The sequence below is a fragment of the Carcharodon carcharias genome, chromosome 20 (genome assembly GCF_017639515.1).
Source record: "Carcharodon carcharias isolate sCarCar2 chromosome 20, sCarCar2.pri, whole genome shotgun sequence".
Taxonomy (NCBI): Eukaryota; Metazoa; Chordata; class Chondrichthyes; order Lamniformes; family Lamnidae; genus Carcharodon; species Carcharodon carcharias.
This window is the reverse complement of record NC_054486.1, coordinates 31,362,229-31,380,560: the sequence shown is the minus strand read 5'-3', so window position 1 is coordinate 31,380,560 and position 18,332 is coordinate 31,362,229. Positions and strand designations below refer to the sequence as shown.

At 54.6% G+C, this 18,332-nt stretch overlaps 2 protein-coding genes across 9 annotated transcripts in view; one reads left to right on the top strand and one right to left on the bottom strand.

Annotated features, from left to right (window-relative positions):
- The window catches only part of LOC121292583 (transmembrane protein 87A-like), a 92,786-nt gene extending 78,077 nt beyond the window's left edge, over positions 1-14,709 (bottom strand). For 3 of the 5 annotated variants that reach the window (XR_005946293.1, XM_041214736.1, XM_041214737.1), the window contains exon 1: positions 14,518-14,709. Coding sequence is in view for 3 of the 5 variants with exons in the window: in XM_041214736.1 (XP_041070670.1) it covers positions 14,518-14,658 (141 nt within the window). In the remaining 2 variants the exon portion in view is untranslated. The remainder of the gene's footprint in view (positions 1-14,517) is intronic. The other 2 variants (XM_041214738.1, XM_041214739.1) reach the window with 2 other exon arrangements.
- Positions 14,710-14,852: 143 nt separating this feature from the next.
- Positions 14,853-18,332, top strand: part of LOC121292831 (neutral alpha-glucosidase C-like) — a 172,260-nt gene continuing 168,780 nt past the window's right edge. For all 4 annotated transcript variants that reach the window (XM_041215287.1, XM_041215285.1, XM_041215284.1 and 1 more), the window contains exons 1-2: positions 14,853-14,900; positions 17,263-17,498. In XM_041215287.1, coding sequence (XP_041071221.1) covers positions 17,464-17,498 — 35 coding nt within the window. In that variant the 5' untranslated portion in view covers positions 14,853-14,900; positions 17,263-17,463. The remainder of the gene's footprint in view (positions 14,901-17,262; positions 17,499-18,332) is intronic.

Sequence of the window (18,332 nt, the reverse complement as noted above, 5' to 3'; positions counted from 1 at the left end):
CGGAGGAAGATATACAGTGCAGTTCCCCAAGGTTCAGAAGTTGGACAGGCATTACTTCTAACATAAATGACTTAGACTTGTGAGTACCAGGCACCATTTCGATATTTACAGATGACATGAATCTTGAAAGTGCAGTAAACAGTGAAGAAGATAGTAATAGACTTCAAGATAGGGACACTCTGGTGGAATGGGTGAACTCACAGCAAATGAAATTCAACACAGAAAAGTGTGAAGTAATACATTTTGGAAGGAAGAACGAGGGAGGACAATAAATATTAAGTGGTAAAATTTAAGGGGGTGCAAGGAGAGAGACCTGGGGTACTTGTGCATAATTCTTTGAAGGTGGTGGTACAGGTTAACAAAGCAGTTCATAAAGCATATAGGATGCTGGGCTTTATAAACAGAAGCACAAGTACACAAAAGTCAGGACATTATGCTAAATCTATACAACAATAGTTTGTTCCCAATCTAAGAAATGTCTAATTTTGGACACCACACTTCAGGAAAGATGTGAAGGTTTAGGATAAGGTCCTGTGGTTCAGGTAGTAGCACGCCTGCCTTTGATCCAGAATGCGGCAGGTTCGAGTCTAACTCCAGGACTTCTGGGACATGGCCCTGTAGAGGGCTCTCTATCCAGAAGTACTCTTTGTAGAATTGCAGAAAACAAGTATAACGTGTGACAATATGGTTACCCCCTGATGTTCTTGGAGTCTGAATCACATGACTAGTGGAAGAATGAAGTGGCTGTGTGCCTGCCAAACAGGAAACAAGGTTTAGTCTTGGAGCTGTAGCTTCCTGCCAGAAGTATTTTGTGAGCTGCATGCTCCTCAGTTGGTTATTGAAGGAGGTTTGGATTTTCTATTAAGAGTTCCTAGGTCAAATTTTCAAGATGATCTGATAAATGCCAATGAGACATGGTGAGACTTTTGACAGATTCCAGAAAACAGATGGTCATTCCATGTAATATCATTGACTTTAACAAACTGCATTAAAGATTGATAAAATTGAATCTTGGAATCCCTGGATCAGCTCCAGCATTTAAATTTCTGGATTAGTCAAGGTGGGTTATAACCCATATCCGGTTCTCGAAGAGGGAGGCCCCGTTGAATCAGGTGTTTGCTGCCTTGAAAAAAAATCCTGGGGAAACAGTAATTTCCTTTAGCCTTCATGGAACAAATGGAGCATTCCATGGTGATACAAAGAATAGAGGATGCAATGATTGCTAGGTTTTAAAATGGTCCAGACACAAGCATTATTATAATGCAAGAGTTGAACACAGGCAGAATGAGGATGAAAGGCACTTTTAACAGATCTGGCTATTACAAAAGACAAAATTGTAACAGCAATAATAGGCGAATGAATCTCAAAAAATGCCCAAGAAGCAGTTAATAGTTGCTTCAGATGTTTCTAGAAGAATCATTATGTGGCGAACTGTCCAAAGTGGAGAAGCATGGTCTCCAAAATGTCACATGATGCAGGGAACTCAGAGGAAGATAATCTTCCACTTACATATGAGACCTTGCAGCTTTACAAGTTTTTCAAGTTGGACAGCCAAGTCACAGCATGGTGTTTTTAGGTGGATTGCCCTGAACGTTGCAGCATATTTTCGTAGGCCACATTCATACACAAAATAGTTAACAGTCTGATCTGGGTGACCGCAGTCATCTGCTAGGCTCTCCTTGAAATTCCATTTGTGGAGGACTTGGAATGTCCTTGCATGAAAAGTGCAGATCCTGTTGAATGTAGACCACAGTTTGAGGGAATTCAAACCCTGGAGGTTCTGCCATTGGATCACTCATGACCTTTGATGGCAATATTGGTATCAACCCAGAGGTTACACCATTTATCCTTTTTGTTAAAATCTGCATTGCTCAAAGCATTCACAGAGCTCCAGAAAACTTTGCGTCATTTGAACTGCATAATCAGCAGGATATGAAGGTTTTCATGGGTTGGCAGCTCTGGGTTGGCTTCAATGAGATCAAATTCTTTCAGCATTTTTGCTTTCTGGCACACAGCAGGAAGTAGTATGTTAGATTTGAGAGCCATTGTAGAAGTGTTGATTTTAGAATACCACTGGCACTGATGTGCTGAGGGCAGTGTCCAATTGTTTTGTGTAGTTGTTCTCTGCCCAAAGGAGCAGTATTCTGCTGAAGAGTACACAAGGTAAGCAGTATGAAGAGTGAATACATTGGAATCCCAGCTGGAACATGTTTACTCTGGTCTTGGCATTTTCTGGGACCCTTTGCTGCAAAAGGATACTTGGAGTTTGTTGTTAGCCAGCCAGTTGCTGAGGTGGAAAACAGTGACTGTGGTCTTAGTTAGGTTTGGATGGAGATGCCAGAAGATGAAATATTGCACCATCATCTTTAAGTCCTGGGACAAGGTGCTGCTGAGATAAAGGTTGGTTTCTTTGGTAGCAATGGTCAGATCAACGACATAGGCAACGTTCCTAGTAGTGGGAGGCATATCGTCCACATAGATACTGAAGAGGATTTTTAAGCCTTGGAGAAATCCATAATTCAGGGTCCTTGTGGGGCTTGTTTGGTCTCTGAGTGAAACCCTGTATCTTCAATTGGGAATGACAACTTTCATACGGTCCACCCTGTTTTAAAGTAATATAATCACGTTTTTGACATATGTAGTTCAACTTTTACTCATCTTGTAGAATTGGGAGAACTCTCTCGCATTTACCAATTAAATGTAGAAAGCATGTTGTGAAAAAAATGTGACTGTTGTGAACCAAAGAGTGTAATGCTGATGTGCTTGTTCTCCAAGAGATACACATTGATGATGAAGTAATGAAGAATCCAAACAAATTATATTGGTCAGGAGTTTTAGTCTTGTGATGAATGCATTAGCCATGGTCTCTAACTGTGCAGAGCTAGATAATGCTTGCACTTCAACAGTGTGATTAACAGATTGGTTGACATGTTGTCATGGTTAAGTAGTGAGGTTAAGGAACATAAAAGTAATACTTGCTTTAGGTTTGACGATGAGAACACATTGAACTCACAAAAGAGATGTATTCCATGTAACATAGCTGGAATAAGCCATACACAAGTACTGATGTAGTACCTGGTGAGATACTTACGCTGTTGAGTAAATCTTCCTTGAAAAAGGTACAAAGGAAACTTGACAGGGAGCAAGATGAAGCAATTATTTTTGGAAAATCAATGGATCTGCATTTTTCCAGTCTGAACATTGTCTCACCTTAATAAAACCACATTTTCTTCAGTAATAAGAATCAGAGGGAAGAAATAAAGCAAGTTGCCTTAAGTCACATAGAAACATAGAAATGGGGACAGGACTAGGTCATTCAGCCCTTCGAGTATGCTCTGCTATTCAATATAATCACAGCTGATCCTCTACCTCAATGCCATACTCCCGTTCTCTCGACAACTTTAGAGTCTAGAAATCTATTCCTCCTTAAATATATTCAGTTACTTGGCCTCCACAGTCTTCTGTGGTACAGAATCCCATAGGTTCACCAACCTGTGAGTGAAGACGTTTCTCCTCATCTGTCCTAAATGGCCTACCCCGCATCCTGAGACTGTGACCCCTAGTTCCAGACGCCCCCAGCGACAGGAAACATCCAGTCTGCCCATCCCTGTCAGAATTTTATACGTTTCAATGAGATCCCCTCTCATTCTTCTAAACTCCAGTGAATATAGGCCAATCTCTCCTCATACGACAATCCTGCCATTCCAGGAATTAGTCTGGTGAACCTTCATTGCACTCCCTCTCTGGCAAATATATCCTTTCTTAGGTAAGGAGATAAAAACTACACACAATGCTCCAGGTGTGGATGCACCAAGGTCTTGTGCAGCATAAGACATCATTGCTCCTGTACTCAAGTCCTCTCGCAATGAAGGCCAACATACCATTTGCCTGCTTAACTGCGTGCTCCACCTGCATGCTTGTTTTCAGCGATTGATGTACAAGAACACCCAGGTTCCTTTGATTTTGGGAAATCAACATTTCCCAATCTATCACTATTTAAATAATACTCTGCCATTGTTTTTCCAACCAAAGTGGATAAATTTACACATTCATTTTATACTGCATCTGCCCACTCATTCAACTTGTCTAAATCACCTTGAAGCTTCTTAACATCCTCTTCACCACGCTCATTCCCACCAAGTTTCAAGTCAGCAGGCTTGGAAATATTACATTTGGTTCCCTCATACAAATCATTGATATATACTGTGAATAGCTGGGCCCAAGCACTGATCCCTACAGTGGCCCACTAGTCACCACTTGCCACTTCAAAAAAAGATCCACTTATTCCTATTCTTTGGTTCTTGTCTGCTAACCAATTCTCAATCCATGCCAATATATTATCCCCAATTCCATGTGCTTTAATTTTGCACACTAACCTCTTATGTAGGGCTTTGCCAAAAGCTTTGAAAATCTAAATACACCACATCCATTGGTGATCCCTTATTTATCTTGGTAGTTATGTCATCAAAAAAACTCCAGTAGGTTTGTCAAACATGATTTCCCTTTCATAAATCCATGCTGACTTGTCTAATCCTGTTGATGTCTTCTAAGCATCCTGTTATCACATCCTTTCTAAAATACGCTAGCATTTTCCCAGCGACAGTTAGGCTAACTGGTCTGTAATTCCCTGTTTCCTCCCTCCCGTTTTTTATAAATACTGGGATTATATTTGCCACCCTTCAATTTGTCAGGAGCTGCAGAATTTTGGAAGACGACAACCAACGCGTCCACAATTTTCATGCCACCTCCTTTGGTACCCTGGGATGTAGATATCTCTCTCCCCCACTCCCTCTCTCCCCCACTCTCTCCTCTCCACTCCTCCCTCCCTTGAACGATCCCTGCCCTTCCCCCTCTCTCTCCCCCACTTCCCTCTCCCTGCTACCCACTCCCTTTCCCCCACACCCAACTCGCAATGCCCCCACTCCCCTCTCCCATTCCCCCTCACTCTTGAAACTCCCCTCTCACTCTCTCCCTCTTGCCTCACTCTCTCCCCTGCTCCCTCTGCCCCACTCCCCCCTGCCCCTCTCTCTCCCTCCCCAACTCCCCCTCTCTCGCTCCCCCTTCTCTCATTCCTTCTCTCCCCCATGCCCCTTCCCTTCTCTCCCCCTTCCTCTTATCCAACCCTCTCCACCCTCCCCCTCCACTTAGCCCTCACTGCGCCACTATTTCCTCATCACATCGCCCTCACTACCGCACTGTCTCCCCACACCATCTCTCTCCCGCACTCCCCCTCCCCCTGTCCTCTCTCCCCAGCTCCACCTCACTCTCTCCACTGCTCGCCCCGCTGTCTCGCCCCCATCCACTTCCCCTCCCCTGCTCTCGCTCGCCTCCACCCTCTCGCTCGCCCCCGCTCGGCTGCACCCTCTCGCTCACCCCCACCCTCTCACTCACACTACGCTCTCTCCCCCTCTGCCGCCTCTTTTTCTCACTCTCCCCCACCTCTCTCCCACGCTGCCCCCTCTCTCTCCCCCTTGGTCTCTCTTTCCCTACCCCTGCTTTCGCTCACCCCTCGCTCTCTCTCTCCCACCCGCTTGCTCTCTCACTCCCCCACCGCTCTTTCTCCCCCCATTCTCGCTCTCCCCACTCGCTCTCGCCCCCACTCGCTCTGGCCCCCCCTCGCTCTCGCTCTCTCCCACCCTCGCTCTTGCCCTCTCCCCCCTCGCCCTCGCCCTCTCTCCCCCCTCGCCCTCGCTCTCCCCCCTCGCCCTCGCTCTCCCCCCTCGCCCTCGCTCTCCCCCCTCGCCCTCGCTCTCCCCCCTCGCCCTCTCTCTCCCCCCTCGCCCTCTCTCTCCCCCCTCGCCCTCTCTCTCCCCCCTCGCCCTCGTTCTCTCTCTCCCCCCTCGCCCTCGTTCTCTCTCTCCCCCCTCGCCCTCGTTCTCTCTCTCCCCCCTCGCCCTCGTTCTCTCTCTCCCCCCTCGCCCTCGTTCTCTCTCTCCCCCCTCGCCCTCGCTCTCTCTCTCCCCCCTCGCTCTCGCTCTCTCTCTCCCCCTTCTCTCTCGCTCTCTCTCTCCCCCTTCTCTCTCGCTCTCTCTCTCCCCCTTCTCTCTCGCTCTCTCTCTCCCCCTTCTCTCTCGCTCTCTCTCTCCCCCTTCGCCCTCGCTCTCTCTCTCCCCCTTCGCCCTCGCTCTCTCTCTCCCCCTTCGCCCTCGCTCTCTCTCCCCCCTCGCTCGCGCTCTCTCTCTCCCCCCTCGCTCGCGCTCTCTCTCTCCCCCCTCGCTCGCGCTCTCTCTCTTCCCTTGCTCGCGCTCTCTCTCTCCCCCCTCGCTCGCGCTCTCTCTCTTCCCTCGCTCGCGCTCTCTCTCTCCCCCTTCGCCCTCGCTCTCTCTCTCCCCCTTCGCCCTCGCTCTCTCTCTCCCCCTTCGCCCTCGCTCTCTCTCTCCCCCTTCGCCCTCGCTCTCTCTCTCCCCCTTCGCCCTCGCTCTCTCTCCCCCCTCGCCCTCGCTCTCTCCTCGCCCTCGCTCTCCCCTCGCCCTCTCTCTCTCCCCCTCGCTCGCGCTCTCTCTCCCCCCTCGCTCGCGCTCTCTCTCTCCCCCCTCGCTCGCGCGCTCTCTCTTCCCTTGCTCGCGCTCTCTCTCTCCCCCCTCGCTCGCGCTCTCTCTCTTCCCTCGCTCGCGCTCTCTCTCTCCCCCCTCGCTCGCGCTCTCTCTCTCCCCCCTCGCTCGCGCTCTCTCTCTCCCCCCTCGCTCGCGCTCTCTCTCTCCCCCTCGCTCGCGCTCTCTCTCTCCCCCCTCGCTCGCGCTCTCTCTCCCCCCTCGCTCGCGCTCTCTCTCTCCCCCCTCGCTCGCGCTCTCTCTCTCCCCCCTCGCTCGCGCTCTCTCTCTCCCCCCTCGCTCGCGCTCTCTCTCTCCCCCCTCGCTCGCGCTCTCTCTCCCCCCTCGCTCGCACTCTCTCTCTCCCCCCTCGCTCGCTCTCTCTCTCCCCCTCGCTCGCGCGCTCTCTCTCTCCCCTCGCTCGCGCTCTCTCTCTCGCCCCTCGCGCGCGCTCTCTCTCTCTCCCCTCGCGCGCGCTCTCTCTCTCTCCCCTCGCGCGCGCTCTCTCTCCCCTCGCGCGCGCTCTCTCTCTCTCCCCTCGCTCGCGCTCTCTCTCTCTCCCCTCGCTCGCGCTCTCTCTCTCCTCGTGCACGCTCTCTCTCCCCTCGCACGCGCGCTCTCTCTCTCCTCGCTCGCGCTCTCTCTCCCTCCCCTCGCTCGCGCTCTCTCTCTCCCCAACCCGCGCTCTCTCCCCCTCCCGCACGCAAGCTCTCGCCCTCCCTCTCCCCCTCCGGTGTGCGCTCTCTCCCCCTCCCGCACGCAAGCTCTCCGCCAGCGCGCTCACCACCTCTCCCTCTCCCCCGCGCGCTCTCCCTCTCCCCCTCCCCCGCGCGCTCACCACCTCTCCCTCTCCCCCGCGCGCTCACCACCTCTCCCTCTCCCCGCGCGCTCACCACCTCTCCCTCTCCCCCGCGCGCTCTCCCTCTCCCCCTCCCCCGCGCGCTCTCCCTCGCCCCCTCCCCGTGCGCTCTCACTCTCCCCCACGCGCTCTCCTGCTCCCCCTCCCCCGCGCACTCTCCCGCTCCCCCTCCCCACACGCTCTCCCCTCCCCCGTGCCCTCTCCCCCTCCCCCGCGCGCTCTCCCTCTCCCCCTCCTCCGCGCGATCTCCTTCTCCCCCTCCCCCGCGCGCTCTCCCTCTCCCCCTCCCCCGCGCGCTCTCCCTCTCCCCCTCCCCCGCGCGCTCTCCCTCTCCCCCTCCCCGCGCGCACTCCCTCTCCCCCTCCCCCGCGCGCTCTCCCTCTCCCCCTCCCCCGCGCGCTCTCCCTCTCCCCCTCCCCCGCGCGCTCTCCCCCTCCCCCGCGCGCTCTCCCCCTCCCCCTCCCCCGCGCGCTCGCCCCCTCCCCCGCGCGCTCTCCCCCTCCCCCTCCCCCGCGCGCTCTCCCCCTCCCCCGGGCGCTCTCCCCCTCCCCCTCCCCCGCGCGCTCGCCCTCTCCCCCTCCCCCGCGCGCTCGCCCTCTCCCCCTCCCCCGCGCGCTCTCCCTCTCCCCCTCCCCCGCGCGCTCTCCCTCTCCCCCGCGCGCTCTCCCTCTCCCCCTCCCCCGCGCGCTCCCTCTCTCCCCCTTCCCCCCGCGCACTCCCTCTCTCCCCCTTCCCCCCGCGCTCTCCCTCTCCCCCTTCCCCGCGCGCTCTCCCTCTCCCCGCGCGCTCTCCCTCCTCCCCCGTGCGCTCTCCCTCTCCCCCTCACCCGCGCGCTCTCCCTCCCCCCCGCGCGCTCTCCCTCTCCCCCCCTGCGCGCTCTCCCTCTCCCCCCCCGCGCGCTCTCCCTCTCCTCCCGCGCGCTCTCACCCTCCCCCCCGCGCGCTCTCACCCTCCCCCGCGCGCTCTCACCCTCCCCCGCCCGCTCTCCCTCTCACCCTCCCCCGCCCGCTCTCCCTCTCACCCTCCCCCGCCCGCTCTCCCTCTCACCCTCCCCCGCCCGCTCTCCCTCTCACCCTCCCCCGCGCGCTCTCCCTCTCACCCTCACCCGCGCGCTCTCCCTCTCACCCTCCCGCGCGCGCTCTCCCTCTCACCCTCCCGCATGCGCTCCCCCTCTCCCCACACGTGTGCTCTCCCCCTCCCGCGCGCGCTCTCCCCCTCCTCCCTCCCCCCGCGTGCGCTCGCCCCCTCTCCCCATCCCGCGCGCGCTCTCCCCTCCCCCTCCCCCTCCAGCTCTCCCACTCCCCCTCCCGCCCGCACTCTTCCCCTCCCGCTATCTCCCTCTTTCCCTCCCGCCCGCGCTCCACCTTCCCCACTCTTCCCCCGTGCGGGCCCCCCCCACTCTCCCCCACACACGCCCCCCCCACTCTCCCCCACACACGCCCCCCCTCACTCTGCCCCACACACGCCCCCCCCCACTCTGCCCCACACACGCCCCCCCCCACTCTCCCCCACACACGCCCCCCCCCCACTCTCCCCCACACACGCCCCCCCCCACTCTCCCCCACACACGCCCCCCCCACTCTCCCCCACACACGCCCCCCCCCCACTCTCCCCCACACACGCCCCCCCCACTCTCCCCCACACACGCCCCCCCCACTTTCCCCCACACACGCCCCCCCCCACTCTCCCCCACACACGCCCCCCCCACTCTCCCCCACACACGCCTCCCCCACTCTCCCTCACACACGCCTCCCCCACTCTCCCTCACACACGCCCCCCCCACTCTCCCTCACACACGCCCCCCCCACTCTCCCTCACACACGCTCCCCCCCTCCTCTCTCACACACACACGCTCCCCTCCTCTCTCTCACACACACACACTCCCCCTCTCTCTCACACACACACGCTCCCCCTTTCTCTCACACACACACGCTCCCCCTCTCTCTCACACACACACGCTCCCCCTCTCTCTCACACACACACGCTCCCCCTCTCTCTCACACACACACGCTCCCCCTCTCTCTCACACACACACGCTCCCCCTCTCTCTCACACACACACGCTCCCCCTCTCTCTCACACACACACGCTCCCCCTCTCTCTCACACACACACGCTCCCCCTCTCTCTCACACACACACGCTCCCCCTCTCTCTCACACACACACGCTCCCCCTCTCTCTCACACACACACGCTCCCCCCTCCTCTCTCTCACACACACACGCTCCCCCCTCCTCTCTCTCACACACACACACGCTCCCCCCTCCTCTCTCTCACACACACACGCTCCCCCCTCCTCTCTCTCACACACACACGCTCCCCCCTCCTCTCTCTCACACACACACGCTCCCCCCTCCTCTCTCTCACACACACACGCTCCCCCCTCCTCTCTCTCACACACACACGCTCCCCCCTCCTCTCTCTCACACACACACGCTCCCCCCTCCTCTCTCTCACACACACACGCTCCCCCCTCCTCTCTCTCACACACACACGCTCCCCCCTCCTCTCTCTCACACACACACGCTCCCCCCTCCTCTCTCTCACACACACACGCTCCCCCCTCCTCTCTCTCACACACACACGCTCCCCCCTCCTCTCTCTCACACACACACGCTCCCCCCTCCTCTCTCTCACACACACACGCTCCCCCCTCCTCTCTCTCACACACACACGCTCCCCCCTCCTCTCTCTCACACACACACGCTCCCCCCTCCTCTCTCTCACACACACACGCTCCCCCCTCCTCTCTCTCACACACACACGCTCCCCCCTCCTCTCTCTCACACACACACGCTCCCCCCTCCTCTCTCTCACACACACACGCTCCCCCCTCCTCTCTCTCACACACACACGCTCCCCCCTCCTCTCTCTCACACACACACGCTCCCCCCTCCTCTCTCTCACACACACACGCTCCCCCCTCCTCTCTCTCACACACACACGCTCCCCCCTCCTCTCTCTCACACACACACGCTCCCCCCTCCTCTCTCTCACACACACACCTCCCCCCTCCTCTCTCTCACACACACACACTCCCCCCTCCTCTCTCTCACACACACACACTCCCCCCTCCTCTCTCTCACACACACACACTCCCCCCTCCTCTCTCTCACACACACACACTCCCCCCTCCTCTCTCTCACACACACACACTCCCCCCTCCTCTCTCTCACACACACACACTCCCCCCTCCTCTCTCTCACACACACACACTCCCCCCTCCTCTCTCTCACACACACACACTCCCCCCTCCTCTCTCTCACACACACACACTCCCCCCTCCTCTCTCTCACACACACACACTCCCCCCTCCTCTCTCTCACACACACACACTCCCCCCTCCTCTCTCTCACACACACACACTCCCCCCTCCTCTCTCACACACACACACTCCCCCCTCCTCTCTCTCACACACACACACTCCCCCCTCCTCTCTCTCACACACACACACTCCCCCCTCCTCTCTCTCACACACACACGCTCCCCCCTCCTCTCTCTCACACACACACGCTCCCCCCTCCTCTCTCTCACACACACACGCTCCCCCCTCCTCTCTCTCACACACACACGCTCCCCCCTCCTCTCTCTCACACACACACGCTCCCCCCTCCTCTCTCTCACACACACACGCTCCCCCCTCCTCTCTCTCACACACACACGCTCCCCCCTCCTCTCTCTCACACACACACGCTCCCCCCTCCTCTCTCTCACACACACACGCTCCCCCCTCCTCTCTCTCACACACACACGCTCCCCCTCCTCTCTCTCACACACACACGCTCCCCCCTCCTCTCTCACACACACACGCTCCCCCTCTCTCTCACACACACACGCTCCCCCTCTCTCTCACACACACACGCTCCCCCTCTCTCTCACACACACACGCTCCCCCTCTCTCTCACACACACACGCTCCCCCTCTCTCTCACACACACACGCTCCCCCTCTCTCTCACACACACACGCTCCCCCTCTCTCTCACACACACACACTCCCCCTCTCTCTCACACACACACACTCCCCCTCTCTCTCACACACACACACTCCCCCTCTCTCTCACACACACACACTCCCCCTCTCTCTCACACACACACACTCCCCCTCTCTCTCACACACACACACTCCCCCTCTCTCTCACACACACACACTCCCCCTCTCTCTCACACACACACACTCCCCCTCTCTCTCACACACACACACTCCCCCTCTCTCTCACACACACACACTCCCCCTCTCTCTCACACACACACACTCCCCCTCTCTCTCACACACACACACTCCCCCTCTCTCTCACACACACACACTCCCCCTCTCTCTCACACACACACACTCCCCCTCTCTCTCACACACACACACTCCCCCTCTCTCTCACACACACACACTCCCCCTCTCTCTCACACACACACGCTCCCCCTCTCTCTCTCACACACACACGCTCCCCCCTCCTCTCTCTCACACACACACGCTCCCCCTCCTCTCTCTCACACACACACGCTCCCCCTCCTCTCTCTCACACACACACGCTCCCCCCTCCTCTCTCTCACACACACACGCTCCCCCCTCCTCTCTCTCACACACACACGCTCCCCCTCCTCTCTCTCACACACACACGCTCCCCCCTCCTCTCTCTCACACACACACGCTCCCCCCTCCTCTCTCTCACACACACACGCTCCCCCCTCCTCTCTCTCACACACACACGCTCCCCCCTCCTCTCTCTCACACACACACGCTCCCCCCTCCTCTCTCTCACACACACACGCTCCCCCCTCCTCTCTCTCACACACACACGCTCCCCCTCCTCTCTCTCACACACACACGCTCCCCCCTCCTCTCTCTCACACACACACACTCCCCCCCTCCTCTCACACACACACACTCCCCCCTCCTCTCACACACACACACACTCCCCCCTCCTCTCTCACACACACACACACTCCCCCCTCCTCTCTCTCACACACACACACTCCCCCCTCCTCTCTCTCACACACACACACTCCCCCTCCTCTCCACACACACACACTCTCCTCTCTCTCACACACACACACTCCCCCCTCCTCTCTCTCACACACACACACTCCCCCCTCCTCTCTCACACACACACACTCCCCCCTCCTCTCTCACACACACACACTCCCCCCTCCTCTCTCTCACACACACACACTCCCCCCTCCTCTCTCTCACACACACACTCCCCCCTCCTCTCTCACACACACACACTCCCCCCTCCTCTCTCACACACACACACTCCCCCCTCCTCTCTCACACACACACACTCCCCCCTCCTCTCTCACACACACACACTCCCCCCTCCTCTCTCTCACACACACACTCCCCCCTCCTCTCTCTCACACACACACTCCCCCCTCCTCTCTCTCACACACACGCTCCCCCCTCCTCTCTCTCACACACACACTCCCCCCTCCTCTCTCTCACACACACACTCCCCCCTCCTCTCTCTCACACACACTCCCCCCTCCTCTCTCTCACACACACTCCCCCCCTCCTCTCTCTCACACACACTCCCCCCTCCTCTCTCTCACACACACTCCCCCCTCCTCTCTCTCACACACACTCCCCCCTCCTCTCTCTCACACACACTCCCCCCTCCTCTCTCTCACACACACACTCCCCCCTCCTCTCTCTCACACACACTCCCCCCTCCTCTCTCTCACACACACTCCCCCCTCCTCTCTCTCACACACACTCCCCCCTCCTCTCTCTCACACACACACTCCCCCCTCCTCTCTCACACACACACTCCCCCCTCCTCTCTCACACACACACTCCCCCCTCCTCTCTCACACACACTCCCCCCTCCTCTCTCTCACACACACACACTCCCCCCTCCTCTCTCTCACACACACACGCTCCCCCTCTCTCTCACACACACACTCCCCCCTCTCTCTTACACACACACACACTCCCCCCTCTCTCTTACACACACACACACTCCCCCCTCTCTCTTACACACACACACTCCCCCCCTCTCTTACACACACACACACTCCCCCTCTCTCTTACACACACACACTCCCCCTCTCTCTCACACACACACACTCCCCCTCTCTCTCACACACACACACTCCCCCTCTCTCTCACACACACACACTCCCCCTCTCTCTCACACACACACACTCCCCTATCTCTCTCACACACACACACTCCCCCCTCTCTCTTACACACACACACACACTCCCCCTCTCTCTCACACACACACTCCCCCTCTCTCTTAAACACACACACACTCTCCCCTCTCTCTTACACACACACACACTCCCCCCTCTCTCTTACACACACACACTCCCCCCTCTCTCTTACACACACACACTCCCCCCTCTCTCTTACACACACACACTCCCCCCTCTCTCCTACACACACACACTCGCCCCTCTCTCTTACACACACACACTCCCCCCTCTCACTTACACACACACACTCCCCCTCTCTCTCACACACACACACTCCCCCTCTCTCTCACACACACACACTCCCCCTCTCTCTCACACAGACACACACTCCCCCTCTCTCTCACACACACACTCCCCCCTCCTCTCTCACACACACACTCCCCCCTCCTCTCTCTCACACACACACACTCCCCCTCTCTCTCACACACACACACTCCCCCCTCCTCTCTCTCACACACACTCCCCCCTCTCTCACACACACACACACTCCCCCTCTCTCTCACACACACACACACTCCCCCTCTCTCTCACACACACACTCCCCCCTCCTCTCTCACACACACACTCCCCCCTCCTCTCTCACACACACACACTCCCCCTCCTCTCTCTCACACACACACACTCCCCCTCTCTCTCACACACACACACTCCCCCTCTCTCTCACACACACACACTCCCCCTCTCTCACACACACACACTCCCCCTCTCTCTCACACACACACACTCCCCCTCTCTCTCTCACACACACACTCCCCCCCCCCTTCTCTCTCACGGTCCCCCTACTCCGCACTTCTCTTTCCCCGTCCTTTCTCTCCCCACCCCATCCCGAACCTAGTCTTACCGCCATCCCTCTCTCTCCCACACCCCCTTCTTTCTCCCTTTGTTTGTAAATGCCAAATCCTTTTCACTTGTCCGCGCAGGCTGATCCGCTGACATACCTCCGTAACCGGAATGCTCCATCTGGATACCTCTGCAGCGATACAGGACCGGATAACACCGAGTATGACTAGATAGAACCAATATCTGCTTCCTTCTCCGGCACCCAACATTACGATCATCCCCAATTCGGCGGCCGCCATCCCCGAGTGCCACAACACGTCCAGTCACTTCCGCCTCCGGTCGGATGCAGTTCAGACATCCCACCACCAGGTGGCGCCCACCTTCACCTCCCACCACCAGGTGACGCCCTCTCGGCCCAGCGACCTCCCACCACGAGGTGACGCCCTCTCGGCCCAGTGGCCTCCCACCACCAGATGATGTCCGCCCGGCTCCCGAATATACAGAGTTTTTGTTCATTGTCGCCAAGCGTTGCGTAGATTGTGTCGGTACAGGGTTAATGTTGTTTTGGGTTCTCACGCTGAAGGCCAATGGAGAAAACGTCTTCGTCTTTTCTCCTCCCCTCCCAAACCCCTTACCCTTCTTATACCCTCTTCATTGCACCTTTACATCGCTCTTCAACTTTAATCACTCCCCACTCCCTTCAACCCTTTTCCATGCCCTCCCTTGCCCCCGCTGGATGTGTGATGTTCAAATGTTTGCCTGACACTATACATGTCAAGAATGAATGATGTGCGGTGGAACATAGTTCAGTCATATGTCAGCAGATTCAAATAAAATAAAATTGATTATTTGCAATTTACTTTTTTGTGGTTTTAAGTTTGAGACTGACTGATGGCCTGGACCAGGTGCAATTTTAAAATTCTCAACCTTATTTACAAATTTCTCCATGGCCTCACCCTTCCCTATCTCTGTAGTCCCCTCGGAGATATTTACTTTCCTCTAATTCTGGCCTCATGCGTGCACTCCCATTGTGGTGGCTATGCCTAAGTTCTGGAATACCTCTCCTACATCACTCCACCTCTCTATCTCACTTTCCTTCTTTAAGACATTCCTTAAAACCTACCTGACCAAGCTTTTGATCATGTGACCTAACATCTCCTTTGTGGCTTGGTATATACTTTGTTTTGTGTTGCTCCTGACAAGCATCTTGAAATGTTTTATTACGTTAAAGATGCTATATAAATATAAGTTGTTGCTGATTCACACTCCGTAGTTCTTTGGCAGATCAGCCAGTTGTAATATAAGTTAAAAGATGGAAATCCAAAGCAAAAACAAAAATACCTGGAAAAACTCAGCACATCTGGCAGCATCTGCGGTGAGGAGCACAGTTAACATTTTGAGTCCGCATGACTCTTCAACAGAAGTAAGGAAAAATAGAAAAGGGGTGAAATATAAGCTGGTTTAAGGGGAGGGGTGGGACAAGAAGAGCTGGATAGAGGCCCAGTGATAAGTGGAGATAACCAAAAGATGTCACAGACAAAATGACAAAGAGGTGTTGAAGGTGGTGATATTATCTTAAAGGAATGTGCTAATTAAGGGTAGAAAGCAGGATGAGCAAGGTTCAGATAGCCCTAGTGGGGGTGGGGTGGGGTGAAGGAACCGAAAAAGGCTAAAAGGTAGAGATAAAACAATGGATGGAAATACATTTAAAAATAATGGAAATAGGTGGGAAAAGAAAAATCTATATAAATTATTGGAAAAAACAAAAAGGAGGGGGAAAATCGGAAAGGGGGTGGGGATGGAGGAGAGAGTTAATGATCGAAAATTGTTGAACTCAATATTCAGTCCGGAAGGAAAGTGTCTAATCGGAAGATAAGGTGCTGTTCCTCCAGTTTGTGTTAAGCTTCACTGGAGCAATGCAGCAAGCCAAGGACGGACATGTGGGCATGAGAGCAAGGTAGAGTGTTGAAATGGCAAGCAACAGGGAGGTCTGGGTAATGCTTGTGGACAGACCGAAGGTGTTCTGCAAAGCGGTCACCCAGTCTGCGTTTTGACTTTCCAATGTAGAGGAAACTGCATTGGGAGCAACGAATGCAGTAGACTAAGTTGAGGGAAGTGCAAATGAAATTTGCTGCTTCACTTGAAATGAGTGTTTAGGCCCTTGGACTTAATTAGCACATTCCTTTAGATAATATCACCACCTTCAACACCTCTTTGTCCTTTTGTCTGTGACATCTTTTGGTTATCTCCACCTATCACTGGCCCTCTATCCAGCTCTTCTTGTCCCACCCCCTCCCCCTCCCCCTCCCCCCTTAAACCAGCTTATATTTCATCCCGTTTCTATTTTTTCTTAGTTCTGTTGAAGTCGTACAGACTCGAAACATTAACTGTAATATAAGTTTGCTTCCTGTCATTTGCAAGATTCCCAAATGAGGTTAGCTTGGGTAACCTCAGTCCAATTCCTAGTAGGGAACTGCCATATTTTATTCAGACCAAAAGTGCCCATATTTTGACACCAATGAATGAGAGTAGCTGATGTGGAAAATGAACGCTCTTTGCATTGTACCAATATAGAATGTGAATCTAAAACCAAGACCAAAGTGCATCACTGGGCTTGAGTCGAGGGAACTGTGTTGTGCCATTGTCTATGCTGTATCTGATCCGAGAATGCTTGATGTCTGAAATGTGAAATATCCTGTAATATTGACATTCCCCTTTTCAAGTGCAAAACTCCCTTTGTTAAAAAGAACTGATACCTAGAAATAGATATGCAGAATTCCAGCTCCATATCCCCCATCCTATCTCAACTTTAACACTTAACTGCTAATCACTTGTAGTTTATAGTGTAAAGTAAATGTTAAGCTGCCTGATGACTTAGATATTGTCTGTTTCTGAAATTGCAGCCAACTTAATTCAGCCTACAAATCCCAGCAACCTCTTCTGTGATTAGTCAAGGAAGTCAAAGGCAAGAGAGGAGAGACATATGAGCACTTGGCAGAGTGTCAGAAAGATAAGTCATCTAGTAAAGAGACCAGCTGTTCAAATACTCCCTGTTGACAGTCCAGTAACACACAAGGAAGAGTGAAACACAGAACCAAACGAAGATGGAATCGAGTATTGAGAATACCGAGGAGGCCAGGTACTGTTAAGGAGTGTGTAACTTACACATAAATAGACTGACCGTGGGCCATTTATTATGACTGGCTATTACTTATTCACTTTGCTTTATAAGCGAAACCTATTTTTAAGATCCCTCATATCTATCTTTATAGCTACAGCTCTATACATAAAAATGTCAATCAGAAAACTGACGAGTCAAGGATTCTAATACAACACGTAGCAGGAGAAGTGTAGGAGCACATGGTGTCATCAAAATAGAAATTCCTGCCTTGATTTCATATGTCTTTTATTAAAGAACAACTAAAATGGAAGTTGCCCACCCTAATTAAGGATCAAAATGGGCAACAGTTGGTATGTGTTTGACCAACCTATTATCTTTGTTACTTTGACAATGGAAGCACATTATTGCCAGATAATCAGGTGTGAAGACTACTTGCAAATTTTCACATATAAAGTTTGTTAACTTCAAGCAAAATGCTTCCTAGAGGAAAGAGGTCTCATAGTATAAAACTACACAGTAGGTGGCGGTCTTCATAGATTAGATAAATTGAGGAGAACGTAAAGATTATGGAATAGCTGAATACACATTGGAAAGATGGCAGATGAGAAAGCTGTGTGGATGAGCTCTGTTTTTAACATGAAAAAAATCCATGGGGGTGGATTTTTGGATGGTGGGGTTTCCCACCTCACCACCTGAAGAGTCAGCAGGGAAGGCACCCTGCTGATACCAGCTGCCCCATAGCCAATTAATGTTTGGCAGGGCATTAGGGGCAGAGGTCTTGCCCTTTGCCAATTATGAGGAAGGCCTGCCTTAGACTGCTGCTGGCCAGTTGGATGGTGGCCACTGCAGGGG